Consider the following 21,184-nt stretch of genomic DNA (forward strand, 5'->3'; position numbering starts at 1 on the left):
CAAAGCCACAGAGGCAGTAGGCATGGGATTATTTATTTATATTTATTTTTATTAATTAATTAGCTTTTTTAGACGGAGTCTCGCTCTGTCGCCCAGGCTGGAGTGCAATGGCGCGATCTGGGCTCACTGCGACCTCCACCTCCTGGGTTCAAGCGATTCTCCTGCCTCAGCCTCCCAGTAGCTGGGACTACACGCATGCGCCATCACGCCCAACTAATTTTTGTATTTTTAGTGGAGACGGGGTTTCAATATGTTGGCCAGGCTGGTCTCCAGTGATCTGCCCGCCTCGGCCTCCCATATGGGATTATTTTTTGGAGTGACGAAAACATTTTGAAATTAGACAGGTGTGACGGTTCCATGAATTTGTGAATATATTAAAAAGCACTGAATCGTACACTAAAAAAAGGGTGCATTTGGCGGGGCACAGTGGCACATGCCTGTAATCCCAGCACTTTGGGAGAATTAGACAGGTGGATCCTTTGAAGGCAGGAGTTCCAGACCAGCCTGGACAAAATAGGAAGACCCCATCTCTACCAAAAAAATAAAGAAAAAAGTATTGTAATTAGCTTGCAGTGAGCCGAGATGGCGCCACTGCACTCCAGCCTGGGCAACAGAGTGAGACTCTGTCTCAAAAAAAAAAAAAAAAAAAAAAGGGAAAAAGAAATGAAGGGATAGCAAAACTCAGTTACCAAAATGGCAATGTGTTTTAACTGTTTACAGGCCAAGAATTCACATTTGCAACACACGCAATACACTGTACTGATTGTGTGACTTCCTCTAGAGAGAATGTCAAAAGTTACAATGCGAGGGCTTTTATGAATGCAAGATGAGGCCCAGTGTGCCTTCTCCTCTTCAGTTTGTGCCTCAATGATCATCGCCTCCCAAAACATATGCTGAGCTCCCAGCTTCCAGGCACTGTCCTAAAAGTGGGGTGTCAGTGGGAACCCAAGCAACAGACACAGCAGGGTCTCTCACCTCATAGAACTCATTTTCTCCTTGCTTCTTTTTTTCTTCACCTTTTTTTTTTTTTTTTTGAGATAGGGTCTTACCCTGTTTCCCAGGCTGGAGTGCAGTGGTGCAATCATAGCTCACTGCAACCTTAAACTCCTGGGCTCAATGGTGCTTCCTGCCTCAGCCTCCCAAGTAGCTGGGACTACAGGCACCCGCCACCATGTCCGGCTAGTTTTTCTTTCTTTCTTTTTTTTTTTTTTTTTTTTGTATGTTTAGTAGAGATGGGGTTTCATCGTGTTAGCCAAGATGGTCTTGATCTCCTGACCTCGTGATCCGCCCGCCTTGGCCTCCCAAAGTGCTGGGATTACAGGCATGATCCACCGTGCCTGGCCCTGATTTTTAACTTTTCTTTTTTCTTTCCTTTTCTTTTTTTTTTTTTTTTTTTGAGACAGACTCCTGTTGCCGAGGCTGGAGTACAGTGGTGCAATCTCACTGCAACTTCTCCCTCCCAAGTTCAAGCGATTCTCCTGCCTCAGCCTCCCGAGTAGCTGGGACTACGGGCATGCGCCACCATGCCCGGATCATTTTGGTATTTTTAGTAGAGATAGGGTTTCACCATGTGGGCCAGGCTGGTCTCCAACTCCTGTCCTCAGGTGATCCGCTGGCCTTGGCCTCCCAAAGTGCTGGGATTGCAAGCATGAGCCACTGCACCTGGCCTTGATTTTTAATTTTTAATTTTGAAATAACTACAGACTTTGAAAGAAGTTGCAAAAATAGTACAGAGTTACCACATACTCTTCACCCAAGCTTCCTGAAATATTGATATCTTACATGACCATAGTACAATGATCAAAACAAGGAAATAAGCACGGAAATCATACACTTACCTAATCTACAGATCTTATTCAAATGATTGCCAATCGTCACCCTAAGATTCTTTGTTCCCAGTCTGGCCTCCAATCCCGGATTGCTTCACATTGTGTTGAACTGTCAAATGGCCTTAGTCTCCAAGCGAGACCACTAACCAGCTATTCTGTAGGCTGTCCCTCAATTCATCAACCCAGTTATTATGGGCTAAATGATGCCCTCCAAAATTCCAGCACTTCGGAAGGCAACTGTGTTTGAAGATAGGGCCTTTAAAATGGCAATTAAGTTAAAGCGAGACCTTTAGGATGGGCTCTAATCCAATCTGTCTGGTGTCCTTATAAGAAGAGGAAATTTGGGGCCATGCTTGGTGGCTCACACCTGTAATCCCAGCACTTTAGGAGGCTAAAGTAGGAGGATCACTTGAGGTAGGAAGATCACTTAAGACCAGCCTGGCCAACATGGTGAAACCCCATCTCTACTAAAAATACAAAAACTAGCTGGGTGTGGTGGCACATGTCTGTAATCCCAACTACTTGGGAGGCTGAGGCAGGAGAATCACTTGAACCTGGGAGGGGGAGGTTGCAGTGAGCCGAGATGGAGCCACTGCACTATAGCCTGGGTAACAGAGCAAGATTCCGTCTTTAAAAAAAAAAAAAAAAAAGAAAAGAAGAAGAAAATTTGCACACACAAAGAGGCACCAGGGGCCGGGCGTGGTGGCTCATGCCTGTAATCCCAGCCCTTCGGGAGGCCAAGGCAGGAGGATTGCTTGAGCTGAGGAGTTCGAAGCCAGCCTGGGCAACATAGTGAGATCCTGTCACTCTCTCTCTTTTTTTTAATTAAAAAATAAATAAATAAAACGAGACACCAGGGATGTTTTCACACCAAGGAAAGACCATGTGAAGACACAGCAAGAAGGCAGCCGTGCGAAACCAACCCAGCAGGCACCCTGCTCTTGGACTTCTTGCCTCCAGAACTGTGAGCAAATAAATTTCTATTGTCTAAGCCACCCTATGTGCGCTATTTTGTTATGGCAGCCCCAGCAAACTAATATATCCATTCTCTTCAGTTCTTGGAAATCTGCGCATTTCTATGTTCTCTGACCCTTTTTATCTGCCCATTTATTGATTTATAGCCTTCTCCGGCTCCTTATCCTTGTTACTGGTCCCAAGTAAATTTCTGTTAGATTTCTCCCAGCTGGGCAAGCTTCCAGCCCACCAAAACATCTCCTTCTTTGCTTTTTACTTATATCCCCCTTGTATCATTTTTCCATTGCTGAGGTAACAAATTACCACAAATTTAATGGCTTAAAAGAACACAAATTTCTTATCTTCGAATTTGAGGGGTCAGAGTCTAAAATGGGTCTGCAGGACTGCATTCCTCCTGGAGGTCCTAAAGGAGAGTCCGTTTTCTTGCCTCTTCCAAGCTTCTGGATGCTCCCTGCACTCCTTGGCTCCCCATCCAACATCTTCAAAGTCAGCAGCATAAATCTTCTCATCTCCCTTTCTCTCTCTCTTTTTAGACAAAGTCTTACTCTGTCACCCAGGCTGGAACGCAGTGGTACAGTCATAGCTCACTGCAGCCTCAAACCCCGAGGCTGAAGTGATCCTCCCTCTTCACCCTCACGAGTAGCTGGGACCACAGGCATGCGCCACCATGCCTGGCTAGTTTTTAATTTTTTATAGAGACAGGCTCTTGCTATGTCACCAGGGCTGTCTTGAATTTGGGCGCCCGCCATCAGAAGCCGGCATGGTCGGCAGCTCCCTGCACCATGTCCGGGCTTCCCGTGCCTCCAGTTGCCCCCTGCGCCGCCGCCACCGCTCGCACCTGCACGTGGCCACTCCAGATGCTCCGGAAGGATTGGGCACCCCACGCACACCCAGCCCGCGCCATCCAGTCCGGAGGCCATGGGCCAACAAGGGGGCTGAGCATTTGAAATGTGCCCAGACCACCAGATGCATGGGTCCATTCACACGAAATACCCAGAACAGGCAAAGCCACGGAGGCAGAAAGTATGGGGTTATTTGTTTTAATTAATTAATTAATTAATTGTTTTGAGACGTAGTCTCCTCTGTCGCCCAGGCTAGAGTGCTGATCGCTATGTTGGCTTGATGTGGTGGCTCGTATCTGTAATCACAGCACTTTGGGAAGCTGAGGCAGGAGGATCGCTTGTCAGGCCAAGAGTTCAAGACCAGTCTGGGCAAAATAGTGAGACCCCCTGCTATGGTTTGGATTTGTGTCCCTGCCCAAACCTCATGCCGAATTATAATCCCCAGTGTTAGGGGAGGGACCTGGTGGGAGGTGATTGGATCATGGGGGGAGAGTGCCTCCTTGCTGTTCTCATGATAGTGAGTTCTCATGAGATCTCGTTGGTTTAAAAGCGTGTAGCACTTCCCCCTTCTCTCCCTTCCTCCTGCTCCAGCCATGTAAGATGTGCCTGCTTCCCCTTTGCCTTCTGCCATGACTGAAAGTTTCCTGAGGCCTCCCAGCCATGCCTCCTGTGGCTCCTGCACAGCCTGTGGAACTGTGAGTCAATTAAACCTCTTTTCTTTATAAACTACCCAGTCTCAGGTAGTTCTTTATAGCAATGCAAGAACGGACTGATACAACTTCCATCTCTACAAAAAAAAAAATTGTTTTAATTACCTGGGCATGGTGGTGCACACCTGTAGTCCCAGCTACTCTGGAGGCCAAGACAGGAGGATCACTCCAGCCTGGGCAACAAGAGCGAAACTCCGTCTTGGAAAACAAAAAAATTAAAAAATTTAAAAAACGTAAAGAAAAAAATTATTTTGCTAAATCTGGCAATGCCAAAGGGATGAAACTGACATTTACTGGGCGCCTTCTGCACATGTCAGTTCTCCTAGGAACCCAGAGAGGCAAGGGATTGGTACCAATCTCTAGAGGCAAATATCCTCTAATATCCATGGTGTTCTTTGTGGAGCAGCTCAATGGATTTACTTAATGGGAACTGAAAGAAGGAAAAATGAAGAGGAAAGAAGGAAAAAAGGTAGAACATGCAGCTCCTGGCACAAGGTGTGTGCTCAGGCTTATTCTTGGTGTTGTGGGCTCAATTGTGTCCCACCACAACAAGTTCACACGAAGTCCTTACCCCCAGTGTATAGGTTTTTGAAGTCCTTACCCGCAGTGTGATATATTTGGAGGTGGGGCTTTGGGAATTAATTAGGTCATGAGGATGGTGCCCTTATAAAGGGGATAAGTGTCCTTAAAGGAAGAGAAAGGAGAGTGAGCTTCCTCTCTCTGCTCTAGGCCATGTGAGGACACCACAAGATGACCATCTGCACAGCAGGAAGCAGGCTCTCCCTCTGAATTGTCCGTTTATAGCCTTTGTCTAATTTATACTAGATTTTAAAAGTCCTTTTCCTATTGATTTTTAGCGTTTCTTTATATATTCTGAATGCTGATCCATGACTGTTCGATTACAGGAACGCTATGAATACATCACAGAAATAGGTCAAAAAATACCGTCATATGATGACATCCATAGACACGAAGAAGGCATTCACTGGAACCTGAGATTCACTCGTGATAGAAAGCCCTTTGAAAATCAGGATGAGAAGCATGATAATCGCATCTCTTTTAAAGCAAGGTGCACATCAGACTTGCAGAGGAAATAAAGAGAAGTATGCTCGCTCAATTGGAGGACTGAATTGTGTGACCCATAAATTGATATGTTGAAGTCCCAACATCAGAATCTCAAAATATGGCTGGAGGATGGGTCTTTAAAGAAATAATTGTGGCTAAGTGCAGCAGCTCATGCCTGTAATCCCAGCACTTTGGGAAGCTGAGGTGAATGGATCACCTGAGGTCAGGAGTTCGAGACCAGCCTGGCCAACATGGTGAAACCCTGTCTCTACTGAAAAAAAAAAAAATTAGCCAGGCATGGTGGTGCAGGCCTGTAGTCCCAGCTCTTCAGGAGGCTGAGGCAGGAGAATCGCTTGAACCTGGGAGGCGGAGGTTGCAGTGAGCCAAGATCATGCCACTGCACCCCAGTCTGGGTGACGGAGTGAGACTCTGCCTAAAAAAAAAAAGAGGTAATTGCATTAACATGAGGTTATTAGGATGGGCCCTAGTCCAATAGGATTGCTGTCCTTCTAAGAAGAGGAAATTCAGACACAGGCGGAAGACACAGGGAGAAGACAGCTCTCTACAGGCCAAGGAGAAACCAAGCCTGCTGGCATCTTGATCTTAGACTCCCAGCTTCCAGGATTGTGAGAAAATAAATGTCTGTTGTGTAAGCCACCCAGTCTGTGGTACTTTCTGTGGCAGCCTTAGCAAATGAATACATATGGTCCTCATTATTGCAAGTTCCATCTGCTAAGTCCAGGGACTCCAGTGTGGGTGCTGGGCTGTTAGGCAGCATTGGTTACTTTTCCTTATCTCAAGAGTATGAACCCCTGATTGAGATTCCAGATTTCACTAACTCCTCCTTGGTCCTGACCTTTGCTCACACTGCACATGAAGACCCTTACTTTGTGAAAAAATACAGCTAAAACACAAGTGTACTGGGGCAGATAGTGTAGGGCTTAATTAAAAGGGATTTTCTTGCCCTTTCTTTTTCCTTCCCACTTCATCCCCTTCTTCCTTGCTAAGAGAACCTGGACTTTGTTTGCACAGCACACCCTGGGGCACAATCCTGCTTGGCATGAGATAACCAAGATGACATCCCATTTCCCTTCTGTTTAGAGATGAGCATGTAATACAGTTCTGTTCAGTGAGATTTAAGGGGAAGTTGGGAGGGGGCTTCTTTTTCCTTATTTCAAAAAAGGTATGTGCAGCTAACCCCTTTTCTACCTGCTTTTGGATATGATTATGTGATGTGATTCCCGGAGCTGTGGCAGCCATGTTGTAACTATGAGGAAATAACCCCAAAGACATCCTGAGAACGATGGAGCGAAAACATGGAAAGCTGAAATCCTTGATGACTTCATTGTGTTCCCTGAATCAACCCTAGAACCACTTGCCTCTGCATTTCATGTTTAGTGAGAGTTTAGGAGCTCTTATTTTTTAAGGGAGGCATTTTTCATCTAAACTGATTCAAGCTAAGAACCTTCATTCTTAGGAGAAAGTCTATGGCTATAATTTGCATTCATAAAAACATACCAAGTTATATGTAAGCTTTTCTTTGGATGACTTGCCAAATTTGTACTAACCAAAAATAAGAGGAACTTCACTAACAAATCTATTTTACTTTGGCTCCCCCAGGCCCCAAAGAATTGCAGTCTGGTTGTGTTCATCTTTGAATTTCTATTGGTACTTCTGCAAGGGAAGTGATTTGAACAAAAATAGAGTATAAAGAAGCTTGATTCAGAGCAGATAGTATAGTCTCTTACTCCTCACCCACACTTAGGGATCCTCTTCCCTGAATCCTGTCTCAGGGTCAGAGGGGCAGGGAAGATGCTATGAAGTGAGCACCAGCTGTAGGAGTCATGGGTTCTAGCCCCAGCACTGCAGTCTTTCTGTTTGGCCTCTAGTAAGCAGTCTATCCTCCCTGGGCCTCAGGTCTGCCATCTATGGGAGAGGGTGGGAGGAGGTATCTATTACCTTGCTACTCAAGGTGTGGCCGGTGAAGGCTTCACCTGGTGGCTGATAAGCAATGCAGGAACTCAGGTCCTGATGCAGACCTACAGACTCAGAATCTGCCTTATTTATTTATTTAGTTATTGGGAGAGTCTCACTCTCGTCACCCAGGCTGGAGTGCAATGGCGCAATCTCGGCTCACTGCAACCTCCGCCTTCCCGGTTCAAGCGAGTCTCCCGCCTCAGCCTCCTGAGTAGCTAGGATTACAAGTGTGAGCCACCGTGCCTGACCAGAATCTGGCTTTTTTTTTTTTTTTTTCTGAGACAGAGTCTTGCTCTGTCACCTGTCGCCCAGGCTGGAGTGCAGTGGCGCGATCTCGGCTCACTGCAAGCTCCGCCTCCCGGGTTCACGCCATTCTCCTGCCTCAGCCTCCCCTGTAGCTGATACTACAGGCGCCTGCCACCACGCCGGCTAATTTTTTTTTTTTTTGTATTTTTAGTAGAGACGGGGTTTCACCGTGTTAGGCAGGATGGTCTGGATCTCCTGACCTCGTGATCCGCCCATGAATTTGGCTTTTAACAGGCTCCATGCATAGGCACATTCAAGTTCAAGGATCGCGCGTTGAATGTTTCTTGCATCCCTCGGTGCTATTGAAGTCTCCGCTGAGCCAGCTTCGGATGGCCTGGATGTGCGCTCCCTCTACTGGCTCAGAGATGAAACGCTTTCATGAGGAAACGGTTGCGTTTCCTTCTGATGGTTTTTCTGAGGTTTCCAGCTGGGGATTGAAACTCCAGCACGGGAGCTCCAAACAGGGGCATAGAGACTCCTAGAGCATGTGGCTGGGGCTTGAGTCTCCTCCTGAGTTTTGGAAACATGAACAAACAATGTGTGCTGCTGGAGGCCCATACACGGAGCATGACCTCTCCAGCCTGGAAGTCCATACACGGAGCATGCCCTCTCCAGTGTATGGACCCCCTGGATGGCTGACTTCCAATTGCCCTGGGACACTGTAGTCCATCTTCCGAACGTCTCGTCCTTGTCACTTCTGCTTTAACAAAAAAGGCAGCAGAAGGGGGAGGAAAGGATCTGCACATGGGCTAGGAGGCCGATAACCAGGTTCTGTGACTTAGTCATTTGCTAACTCTGAGAACTTCCGCAGGTGATTCATCCGTTAACCCTGCTTTCCTCTTCCATCAGCTGAAGAGTAGAGGATGGGAATGAGAGCAGAATAACGTCTCTGGACTGTTATGAAAGGTAAGGATGGTAACTGATACGAAAGCTCTTTGACAACCTGAATCATTTCACAACTGTGAACGTGTGTGTTTCCATGATGCCACGATTGCCACTGGCCACTCTGGGGCAGACCTGGACAATTTTGACCCCCTATCCTAGACCAGCTGTGCTCTTGCTTGGCCAGGCTGGTCTCGAACTCCTGACCTCAGGTGATCCACCCGCCTCAGCCTCCCAAAGTGCTGGGATTACAGGCGTGAGCCACTGCACCCAGCCTAGGATGTCTTTTGCAGTCAGGCAAACTGGGTTAGAATCCCACTTCTAATTCTATGTGCCCTTAGGCAATTTAACTTCTCAATCTTTCGGTTTCCTTATCTCTAAAATGGGAGGTAGTGAGGACGCACTGGAAACATGTATTGACGTGTATTGGGCTTAAAATAGCCCCCAGCAGCCAGGCGCGGTGGCTCACGCCTGTAATCCTAGCACTTTAGGAGGCTGAGGTGGGAGGATCCCTTGAGCCCAGGAGCTCAAAACCAACCTGGGCAACACATGGTGAAACCCTGTCTCTACAAAAAATACAAAAATTAGCTGAGTATGATGGTGGGCACCAGCGGTCCCAGCTCCTCGGGAGGCTAAGGTGGGAGGATTATCTGAGCCTGGGAGGTCGAGGCTGCAGTGAGCTATGATGTCACTGCACTCCAGCTTGGGTGACAGAGTGAGACCCTGTCTCAAAAAAAACAAAAAAAATAGCATCCAGCACATGGCGAATGCTCAAAACTAAACAAGAAACCTGGACATACTGATAAATTAACATTATAACTGTAAAAAAGTCATCGTTTTTATGCTCTGGGGATTAATTACCTTTCCAATCGGCCACACACTGAGCTGTGTCTAAAAGGCCAAGGATATCTTTGTAATCACCTTAGCCTGAAGTCCTTAATGGTCCTCCACGCTTGGTTAACAACAGGTCTTTTACATCTTCCTGTTTCACTCAGTTTGAAATGATTCATGCAGCCATGCATTTTGACAACTTTTTCTTTTTTTTTTTTTTTTGGAGACAAGGTCTCGTTGTTGCCCAGTGTGGAGTGCAGTGGTGCTATCATAGCTCACTGCAGCCTTGACCTCTTGGGCTCAAGCGATCCTCCTGCCTAAGCCTCCTCAGTCGCTGGGACCACAGGCATACAACACTACCCCCGGCTCATTTTTTCATTTTTGTAGAGGCGAGGTTTCATTATGTTGCCCAGGCTGCTCTTGAACTCCTGGGCTGAAGTGATTCTCTCGCCTTGGCCTCCCAAAGTGCTGAGATGACAGGCACGAGCCACTGAGCCTCATCCTTCACAATTATTCTTGATGGGCTTGTTTGGTGTCAGCCACTGTGCTAGGGTTCTGCACCTTATTTCACTTCATTTGATCGGTGAAGGTTTAGGCCCAGACCACGTAAAGAACAGAACCTGAATGAATAACCTCACTGCACAGCCTTGATTTAGATGTCACATTTCTTAGCTGAACTGGGTGAGTCCTTTGAACTTTAGTTTTCTCTCTCATATCCAGAGGCCGATGGCATATAAAGAAGTAGCAGGCAGCAGAAGCTTGGATTGATCTTTTTTTTTGAGAGGGAGTCTCCCGCTGTCACCCAGGCTGTAATGCAGTGGCGTGATCTCAGCTCAGCGCAGCCTTCGCCTCCTGGGTTCCAGCGATTCTCCTGCCTCAGCCTTCCGGGTAGCTGGGATTATAGGCACGTTGCCACCACTCCCAGCTAATTTTTGTATTTTTAGCAGAGACGGGAATTCACTATGTTGGCCAGGCTGGTCTCAAACTCCTGACCTCAGGTGATCCACCTGCCTCGGCCTCCCAAAGTGCTATGATTATAGGCATAAGCCATTGTGCTCAGCTGGGATTGGTCTTTGATCATGGATTGATCCATGAGGGGAAAGAGTTAGCACTTCTAAGTGCTGTGGGAAAGCCCTTTGCACTTGGCAGAGTTTGGCGTAAGGTGTTTATGGGATCAGAACTATGTTTTGAAATGATCTCCTGGCTACTCTCTGGAGAGCATCCCACAAGAAGGCTGTGTAAAGCTCTCAGCACTAAAAATACTCCCCAGCCCAAACCTACCCTCTAAGCCAGCTGTCTACTTGACACATCCTCTTAGTATCCAAGAGGCATATCTGACTTAATATGAGCAAAGCAGGGGTTGAATTTTCACACAGCCCCCATTGAGGCACAGAGGATACCCCAAAGTCTGTTACTTTGGCATGCAGAGCACTTCTGAGTTAAAGGAAAATGAAAGGCATTAGAAACTGCTTCAGAACCAAGGATTTTCTAACCTTCTCTTGTTTCTGCCCTCTTGAGTGCAGGGAGGGGCTCTGTATTAGTCTGTTCTCAGGCTGCTATGAAGAAATATTTGAGACTGGGTAATTTATAAAGGAAGAGGTTTAACTGACTCACAGTTCCACATGGCTGGGGAGGCCTCAGGAAACTTACAATCAAGGCGGAAGGCACCTCTTCATAGGGCGGCAGGAGAGAATGAGTGCCCAGTAAAGGGGGACGTCCCTTATAAAACCGTCAAATCTCATGAGAACTCACTATCAGGAGAACAGAATGCGGGAAACCACCCCCATGATTCAATTATATCCACCTGGTCCCACCCACAACACGTGGTGATTATGGGAACTATCATTCAAGATGAGATTTGGGTGCGGACACAGCCTAACCATAGCAGGCTCTCTCTGGAAGTTCCCTAATCTGACCGAGGAAAATTTCTTCCAAAAGAAATGCAATTGTCTTAATTTCTGTGAATATGCAAAGTGATTCCCAAATGCTGAGGGAGCCAAGGAACCAAAGGAGGCAGACAGATCCATTTTGTTGACTTTGGATGATTCATTGAAGGAACTTACAGACAAAAGTGTGGTCTTAGGTGGTGGCAGGACAGGTAGCTCTCTGCACTGTTACTCCCCACACCAGGGCTATGCATATACCATAGGGAAAGGGTATGCTTGCTCCAGCAAGCCAATTAAAGGCAACCCTTCAGGACAGGCAAGAATGCTGTATGCATCATAGCCTATAATTTGTGTGATGACATCAAGGTCAACATGTTCTTATACTGGGAACACTGAAGTAGGAATCAGGAGGCATTCACGGGACTGGGGTTAATCAGAAGTCAACATGGTGGATTAGCATCCAAAATAACCAGAAAAAATTAACCACTGCAGAAGAGACTAAAAGTTGTCACCGTGATCAGGCTTTTCATCTATTTTGCTGAGAGTAATTCTGAGAGATTACCTAAAAGACTTAATCTGCATAATAAGACTACCTTTGTTTGCAGTGCAGTTCTGCCCCTCACCTTCCCGTAACTTGTCCCATTCAGTTTCTAAAGAAAATAATTTACAAACTATTGTCTGCTTTTTTTTTAACTTTCATTTTAGTTCCAGGAGTACATGTGGAGGTTTGTTCCATGGGTAAATTGCATGTCACAGGGGTTTGGTGTACAGATTATTTTATCATTCAGGTAATAAGCATAGTACCCAATAGTTTTTTTTATCTTCACTCTCCTCCCACCCTCCACCTCCATGTGGGCCCCAATGTCTGTTGGTCCCATCTTTATTTCCATATGTACCCAATGTTTAGCTCCCACTTATATGTGAGAACATAATGGTGTTTGGTTTTCTGTTCCTGCATTAGTTCACTTAGGATAATGGCTTCTAGCTGCATCCACGTTGCTGCAAAGGACACAATCTCATTCATTTTTATAACTGGGTAGTATTCTATGATGTATATGGTACCACATTTTCTTTATCCACCACTGATGGACATTTTTGGATGCCATTTTTATTATTGTGATAGTACTTTCCACAGTGACTGAACTAATTTACTTTCCCACCAGCAATGTGTAAGCATTCCCTTTTCTCCACAAACTTGCCAGCATCTGTTATTTTTTGACTTTTTAGTAATAGCCATTCTGACTGGTTTCAGATGGTATCTCATTGTGGTTTGCTCTTTGGGTCCATTCAATTCCCCTAAAAATCATTTACAATCCTTCAAGTTGCCTACATTTCCCTCATCTCCCCTTATGTAAGTTTCAATCACTTGGCCTTTCTTTGAGTCTCATGTTTTTGGAACTCCTGTGTTCATGTGCATGTTAATAAATTTGAATATGCCTTTTCTCCTGTTCATCTGTCTATTGCCAGTTCATTTCAGGGATCCTTCAGAGGGTAGAGAGGAAGCTTGTCCTTCACTCCTACAATAGTGTCACTATCCACTACTGGCTCAAGCTAAAAACCTAGGTGCCAACCTTGTGTCCCCCTTTCCTTCTCCATCATCACCAAAGGCTGCTGGCCCTCTAAATGAGGAAGGTCTCCATTACCTTTGCCCTAAATTTTTTTTTTTTTTTTTTGAGAGAGTCTCACTCTGTCGCCTAGGCTGGAGTACAGTGGTGAGATCTCAGATCACTGCAATCTCCACCTCCCAGGTTCAAGTGATTCGCCTGTTTCAGCCTCCTGAGTAGCTGGAATTACAGGTGCGCATCACCACACCCAGCTATTTTTTGTATTTTTAGTAGAGACGGGGTTTCACCATGTTGGCCAGGCTGGTCTCAAACTCCTGACCCAAAGTGATCCACCCTCCTCGGCCTCCCAAAGTGCTGGGATTACAGGCATGAGCCACTGCACTCAGCCTAGTGTAAATTTTAAGTCACAATTATCCTCTCTGCTCCTGGGCCTCTATAGACCTCCCAACGAGCCTTCCTGCTTTAAATCCATTGGCCATGGAGTGATCTTTAAAAACCCAAGTCTGATCACGTCACTCTCCCATGTAAGATTCCTCATTGTCTTTCCTTTGCTCTTTGGCATAAACCAGTGGTCCTCAACCTTTTTGGCACCAGCGGCAAGTTTTGTGGAAGACAATTTTTCCATGGATGAGGTGTGGGTAGGGGGTGGTTTCAGGATGATTCAAGTGCATTCCATTTATCGTGCACCTTATTTCTATTATGATTACATTGTAATACATAATGAAATAATTACACAACTTACCATAATGTAGAATCAGTGGGAGCCCTGAGCTTGTTTTCCTTCAACTAGACAGTCCCAACTGGGGGTGATGGGAGACAGTGACAGATCATCAGCCATTAGATTCTCATAAGGATCATGCAACCTAGATCCCTTGCATGTGCAGTTCACATGAGGGTTCATGTTCCTATAAGAATCTGATGCCACTGCTGATCTGACAGGAGGTGAAGCTCAGGCAGCAATGCTTGCTCACCTGCTGCTCACCTCCTGCTGTATGGCCTGGTTTCTAACAGGCCAAGGAACGGTACTGGTTGGGGACCCCTGGTGTAAACTCACTCCATGAGGCCCTTCATGATGAGGCACAGCCATGCTGACATCATTTTTTTCCTTAAACACATTAAGCTTCTTCCCATCTCTGGGCCTTTGGGATACTGTGCCCTCTGCCAGGAACACCCTCCCTGTGTGCTTGGCAAGGTGACAACTCATGCTTTGGTTCAAATAGAAGAAATATCTGATTGCTGTGGCTAAAGCATGCTCTCCCAATTACTTACCACCCTTTTACTTATCTTTGGCAGAGTTGGTCTAATATTTTGTTTACTTGTTGTAGTAAGGTGAACTACTAAGGACCCTAGTAAGGACTCTTAAGGCACAGCCCATGGTCCCCTCTGTGGGTTTACCTGCCCTTGGGTGATCCCCTCCTCATGAGAGTGGGTGGTTTCTGGGACTCGTTTCTAACCAGCAGAACACAGATAAAGTGATCCAGTGTTCATGACTGTGCATGCATGAATACGTTCCCTAAGAATGTAATGTCTATCTTGCTGAGAGGCTCTCCCTTGATGTCTTTGAAGAAGCCATTGGCCACACTGAATTGTCATGGGGAGGGGAATATGCAGCAAAGAACTGAGGGCTTAAGTCCTGTTGCCAGCTGGATGCTGCCAACGACCATGTGAGCTTGGAATGTGGTCCTTCCCCAGTCGGACCCCAAATGAGAACACAGCCCTGATGACACTGTGATCACAGGCTTACAGAAGATCTAGCCAAGCCATGCCTGGACCCCTAACACATGAAGAATGTGAGATAAGAAATGCCTGTTCTTTTAAGCCAATAGTTGCTGGTAAACTGTTACATAGCAACAGATATACTTGCTCACTCACTCTTGCATTAGAAAGAAAACTTCAGAAGGGAGACCAGGGACCCTTGCATTCTTCATTATTAAAGCTGCAGAACCCAGCTGGATAGATAGCACAGAGAGATAATATCAGACACTTGTATGAATGAAGGAAACATCCAATAAACAGTAACTGTTAATATTAATAGTTATATTAATAGTGGGCTGATCTATTGCCTCCCCTGTTTCTTGAATGGCCACCATCCCAGCCCTGTCCCATCTGCATATCCCATCCTCCTAGCCACTGTGATTGGTCTGGGGTCACTCACATGACCCAAGTCTATCCAATTGGAGCCAAACCCAGAATATTTGTATATACTGTTGGAAAAAAGCTGTTTTCTTGCCCAGGATGGAGCTCCTGGGACCTCCAAAAGGGGCGGTGGGCCTACCTGCAAAAGCAGCTCACGCTGACGAAAGCTGTACTGAGAGATGAGGGGTGAGAGATGCCTAATGACACCACCTGAGCCCCTGGAATCAGCAGCACCTCAAGATCTACCCCTTGGCCTTTTGGTTGAGTGAAACTAATCCTTCTCCCCACCACCCCTCTTTTTAAAGTAATGTGGAATTGGTGTCTATCACGAGCAACTAAAAAAATCCCTATTACCCAGCACCAGTCATGAAATTGACAGAGGAATAGGCAGGTCTGATGTATGGAGCAGAAGGGAAAAAGAGTAAAGAAAAAAAGCCCACCCAAATAAATATTTAATGAAATGCCACAGCAAATAAACCACTCAATAATTCCACTGGGAAATCCCATAGGAAGTTTTATTTTTACTTACTAGTCCTTTAGCATTTTTATTTTAAGAAATGGCTTAGGCTGGGCACAGTGGCTCACGCCTGTAATCCCAGCACTTTGGGAGGCCGAGGCAGGTGGATCTCCTGAGGTCAGGAGTTTGAGACCAGCCTGACCAACATGGTGAAACCCCATGTGTACTAAAAAAAAATACAAAAAAAAACTAGCCGGGCACGGTGGTGGGTTCCTGTAAACACAGCTACTTGGGTGGTTGAGGCACGAGACTCACTCGAACCTGGGAGTTGGAGGTTGCAGTGAGCCGAGATTGCACCATTGCACTCTAGCCTGGGCTACAAGAGGGAAACTCCGTTTAAAAAAAAAAAAAAAGAAAAGAAATTACTTAACAGGACAAGCTCTTTAAAACAATACAAAAGTACCAAGGGCAAATATGTAAAAGATTAACAGCACTTAACAGTACTCAACAGTAACAGTGGAAACTACACCTTTAGACTTTTTAAAAAATACTCTTGGCCACAAAGTTACATTTGGACTCTATTTTCCAACTTGGAGAGGCCAAATGTTGCTGTTCTTTCTGATAAAAAGCAAAAACAGAAGAGCTTGTTCTGTTTTGGATTTTTGTTTTTTTTTTCATCTTGTTTCACATGAGTGAAAAAATTAACAGCTGCCCTCATTTCTGAAAACGAAAAACTATAAACAATCACTGTTGCTCCCAATGGGACTGTTGGACATAAGCCCTGAGGCTTTGGGGTCAAGGGCTAGACTCTAGAAGCCCAGGACCCCACCAAGGTCAAGTCTGCATACTTGGGGCAGGGTGAGCTGTTGAACCATCGCATTTCTCTGGTGCTTGTTTACATGGGAACCAACACAAGAACAACACAATCCCTAAATTGGCTGCTGCGGTATCCTACAAATAAGTGAAAAAGCGAGAGGACACAGCCAAGGAGTGCTTGCCTACCCAGCCCCCTTCTTCTAAGCCGTAATCCCAAGGGGTGAGTGTGATCCAGCTGTATTTGAAAAGAAGCCCGGCCTCTGAGCAGCCACTCATTCCTGGTAAAGCCCCTTGAAATCTGCAGACTTCATGGCTGGCAGAAAGTCGTAATTGGTGTTTTGCTGTGTCAGTGGCCTGTTGGATAACAAGAAGAGATGGTTAGCTCTAGGGCCTCAATAAAGGGCAACGTTGGAAGTGTGCATAGCTGAATACATGATGTTCTTTTTCCTGATTTATTTTTAGCTGCTTCTTGCAACCACACCAGGCCTATGCCCATTATACAGATGAAGAAACTGAGGGCACAGGAGGTTAAAATGACCAGGTTAGGAGTAGGGTTATGGCCCCTTTTCCATCTTCTAATTTGTATATTTATCGTTTTTCTTAATTATCTGTGTCCTCACAACAACCCAGTGAGAATGGTAGATTAAGAGTAGCTATTTTGTCTGTTTTACCAATGGACAAAAACTGAAATCAGAGAAGTCAAGCAGCCTGTTCAAGACCACACAGCTAAAAAACATGGCAGGGTGGGGATTTGGACCATATCTTCTGATTTCAATTAGTTTCTTGACATCTTCCATGGAAAGGAGTTCAGGGGGAGGATTGTATTAGTCCGTTCTCATGTTGCTAATAAAGGCCTGAGACTGGGTAATTTATAAAGAAAAAGAAGTTTCATGGACTCACAATTCCACACGGCTGGGGAGGCCTCATAATCATGGTGGAAGGCAAAGGAAGATCAGAGGCACTTCTTACATGGCCGCAGGCAAGAGAGCATGTGCAGGGGAAATGCCCTTTATAAAACCATCAGAACTCGTGATACTTACTACCACGAGAACAGCAACCATGGGAAAAACCCACCCCCATGATTCAATTACCTCCCACCAGGTCCCTCCCACCAGGTCCCTCCCATGACATGCGGGGATTACAGGAGCTACAATTCAAGATGAGATTTGGGTGGGGACACAGCCAAACCATATCTTGGGGAAAGGAAGATAAACCAATCTGTCTTCTTCAGTCCTTGTGACTGTCAGAAGGCTGTGAGAGACGAAGTAGTGCTATTGATATTAACTCAATTGGATCCATGGTTTATCTTTGAATTTCAAAAAGCCTGGCCATAATTGACACCCCACTGTGGAAAACCACAGCACACACCAGAGTTTGGCCGACCAGGAGTTATTTCCCAAACCCTTCTCCTTACAAATTTATGCTACAGAAGATGACACAGCTGAACATTCCCAGCTTAGACTGGGGATATGCTTTGGATGTTTGTCCCCTCCAAATCTCATGTTGAAATGTGATCCCCAGTGTTGGAGGTGGGGCCTGGTAGGGGGTATTTGGGTCGAGAGGGTGGATCCCTCATGAATAGCTTGGTGCCATCCTTGGGGAATGACTGAGTTCTTGCCCTGAGTTTATGCAAGATCCGGTTGTTTAAAAGAGTGTGGCACCTCCCTCCTCTCTCTCTTGCTCCTGCTCTCGCCATGTGACACTGTCTCCCCTTCACCTTCCACCATGATAAGAAGCTTCCCGGGCCCTCACCAGAAGCAAATGCCAGCACCATGTTTCCTGTATGGCCTGCAGAACCATGAGCCAAAATAAACCTCTTTTCCTTGTAAATTACCCAATCTCAGATATTTCTTTAGAGCAATGCAGAAACAGACTAACACAAGTGGCCATCTGACAAAGTTCTAGTTAATGAAGTCTTTTGAAGTATAGTGGTGAGAGGTCCTGGGAAATATTTTACTCACATTGTAAAAAGGGTCAGACTCAATTTTTTTCTCCTTTTATCCTGACTTGAAGGTAGCTGGTGCACCTGGAGCTGCAGCAGCTATCTTGTGGCCATGAGGTAGGAAACCAATGGGCTAAGGATGGCAACACAGTAAGGCAAAAAGTGCCTGGTACGTTGATACCACACAGTGGCTGCACCAGCCCTGGGCTGTCTCTAGTTTTTCATTAAGCAATAAAAAAAAGTTCCCTGTGTGTTTAAACTAGTATCTACTTTGGTTTTTTTCATTATTTGCCACCTAAACCCTTCCTCCCTGATAACAAAAAACTAAGAAAGAAGCCTTTCCTTTTCTTAGTAAAGATCTAAGAAAGCTAGTTATGCTCAGGCTGGTTTGGAAGATTATGATACGGGGTAGTGGGTTTGGTGGCTCTACAAATAAACACAGCTGCCCAGGGCCCCTACTTCTCCTGAGCTGCAGGCCCTGGGAGGTCTCGCAGTTTCCATAACAAAGGAGTGTGGTTTTGACCCTCAGAGGCTAGCTGATCTACATAGGAGGCAGGTCAGTGTATTTAATCTAAATATTTAGTTGATTTTCATATGTAAGGGAAACTTACAGTTTTGTTTCCTTTTTCTTTTCTTTTTAAAAAATTTAAGCTGTATTATCTTTTATGTTTTAGGGCCAAAATTCCATTAAATCATGAAATAAATTGTATAGCTCCTCTTCCCCCCACTCCATGCTTTCGATCATTTAATGAAGGAGTTATCTTTTTTTGAGTTATAAAGAATTCACTAATGCAGGCTGGGTGCAGTGGCTCACACCTATAATCCCAGCATCTTGGGAGGCTGAGGTGGGTGGATCACTTGAGCTCAGGAGTTCGAGACCAGCCTGGCCAAGATGGTGAAACCCTACCTCTACTAAAAATACAAAAATTAGCCATGCATGGTGGTGCACACCTATAATCCCAGCTACTCGGGAGGCTGAGGCAGAAGAACTGCTTGAACCCAGAAGGGAGAGGTTGTGTGAACTAAGATCAAGCCACTGCACTCCAGCCTGGGTGAGAGTGAGACTCGCCTCAAAAAAAAAAAAAAAAAAGAATTCGCTAATGCAAGGGTTCTCAGATGAAAACCATATTCACAATAACATGACCTATTATATGCCTTTTCCACTCACATTCTCTCACAAGGGAACAGTGCAATTTTTCAAAATATATTTGGAAGATCTGCATGACTCAATGAACTGATATTCTCCAATTGACCACTGGGTAAAGTTACAAAATCATGCATGATAAAGATCAATTTAAAGTGTGAGATAGACCTGCAGATTTCAATAAAATAGAGTATAAAACTTTCACATTTCAGCTAACCTTTAAGAAACTACCACTTATGGAGTTTTGGTGTACTATCATAGAATATCCACAATCGTTTAAAAAAGCTTTGCCTCCCTCTCCCAACCGCACATTAAGTGATGCTGGGTCTTCTTCAAATACTTCAAACAGAACAACATAGCACAACAGAATGAATGCAGCCACACAAATGACAAGCCAGCTGACAACTGTTAAGGCAGATATGAAAGAGATTTGTAAAATGTAAAACAATACCACTCACAAATTTCATTTTGTTTTGGAAAATATAGTTACTTCTCATTAAAATTTGTTATTTATATCAACAGGTAATATTGTTCCTTTTAAATGAATAGATATTTTAAAAATTTATGTTATGATTTCTAATAGAATAATTATTTCAGAACAAGAAACACTAAGAAAATTTTTTAAAAAGAAATAATTATTAATATACTTTTTTTTTTTTTCCAGACAGAGTCTAGCTCTGTCACCCAGGCTGGAGTGCAGTGGTACGATCATAGCTCACTGAACCCCCAACCTCCCAGGCTCAGGCCATCCTCCCTCCTCAGCCTCTTGAGTAGCTGGGACCACAAGCATGCACCACAATACCCAGCTAATATTTAATTTGATTTAATGTAATTTATGTTATGTTTATTTTAATTTATTTTATTGTATATAGTTTTATGTCATGTTAGCTATTTATTTTATTTTATATTTCACCTCATTTCATTTGTTTTTTGAGACAAGGTCTTGCTCTGTTGCCCAGGCTGGAGTGCAGCAGTGTGATCACAGCTCACTGCAGCCTTGAACTCCTGGGCCCAAATGATCCTCCCATCTCAGCCTCCTAGAGTAGCTGGGACTATAGGCACACATCACTACGTGGACCTGGCTAATTTTTGTATTTTTTGTAGAGATGTGGTCTTGCCATGTTGCCTAGGTTGGTCTTAACCTCCTGGCCTCAAGTGATCTTCCCTCCTTGGCCTCCCAAAGTGCTATTAATACAATTAACCACATAAATAAAATCTCTTCGGATGCCTCAATAATTTTTAAGAAGGTAAAACAGGACTTGAGAACAAAAAGCTTAAGAACCTCTGCCCACGTGGAAACAATTGGTTGGCAGCAATAGGGGAGGATAAGGAGATCAAGTACAAATCCTGGATTTCTTTTTCAATTTCTTCATTGATAAGTAGGGAGTCAGATTATGCTACTTCCTGTGGTATAATCTTTAAGAACTTACCCTATTACAGCAGGGTTCAGAGGCAGGGAGGAATTTTATTTCAGAAGCATCACCCTCAATATGCAAAATAGGCCAATATTTCTCCTTTTATGTCTTTTAAGACTGGGAGTGAGTCAGTGCCTCACGTCTGTAATTCCAGTTCATTGAGAGGCCAATCAGGGAGGATTGCTTGAAGCCAGGAGTTTGAGAACAGCCTGGGAAACATAGCAGGCCCCATTTTATAAGTAAAATACAAATGAACAAACGAAAGTCTAAGAGCAATCAAAGCGATTTTTGAAAAGGTGATTATGACTCCAGGGATATCAATTAAGCAATCCTATAAGAGCCATCCTTGAGCAATGTTATATTATACCCACTTCACCCTTTATTTTTCAACATAGGAATAATAACA

The 21,184-nt window shown here is 44.9% G+C and overlaps 1 protein-coding gene across 5 annotated transcripts in view; it reads right to left on the bottom strand.

Annotated features, from left to right (window-relative positions):
* Positions 1-15,492: 15,492 nt before the first annotated feature.
* Positions 15,493-21,184, bottom strand: part of LDAF1 (lipid droplet assembly factor 1) — a 23,301-nt gene continuing 17,609 nt past the window's right edge. For all 5 annotated transcript variants that reach the window (XM_055233126.2, XM_055233124.2, XM_063612136.1 and 2 more), the window contains one exon: positions 15,493-16,631. In XM_055233126.2, coding sequence (XP_055089101.1) covers positions 16,550-16,631 — 82 coding nt within the window. In that variant the 3' untranslated portion in view covers positions 15,493-16,549. The remainder of the gene's footprint in view (positions 16,632-21,184) is intronic.

Source organism: Symphalangus syndactylus, chromosome 11 (assembly GCF_028878055.3).
Source record: "Symphalangus syndactylus isolate Jambi chromosome 11, NHGRI_mSymSyn1-v2.1_pri, whole genome shotgun sequence".
NCBI classification, from domain to species: domain Eukaryota; kingdom Metazoa; phylum Chordata; class Mammalia; order Primates; family Hylobatidae; genus Symphalangus; species Symphalangus syndactylus.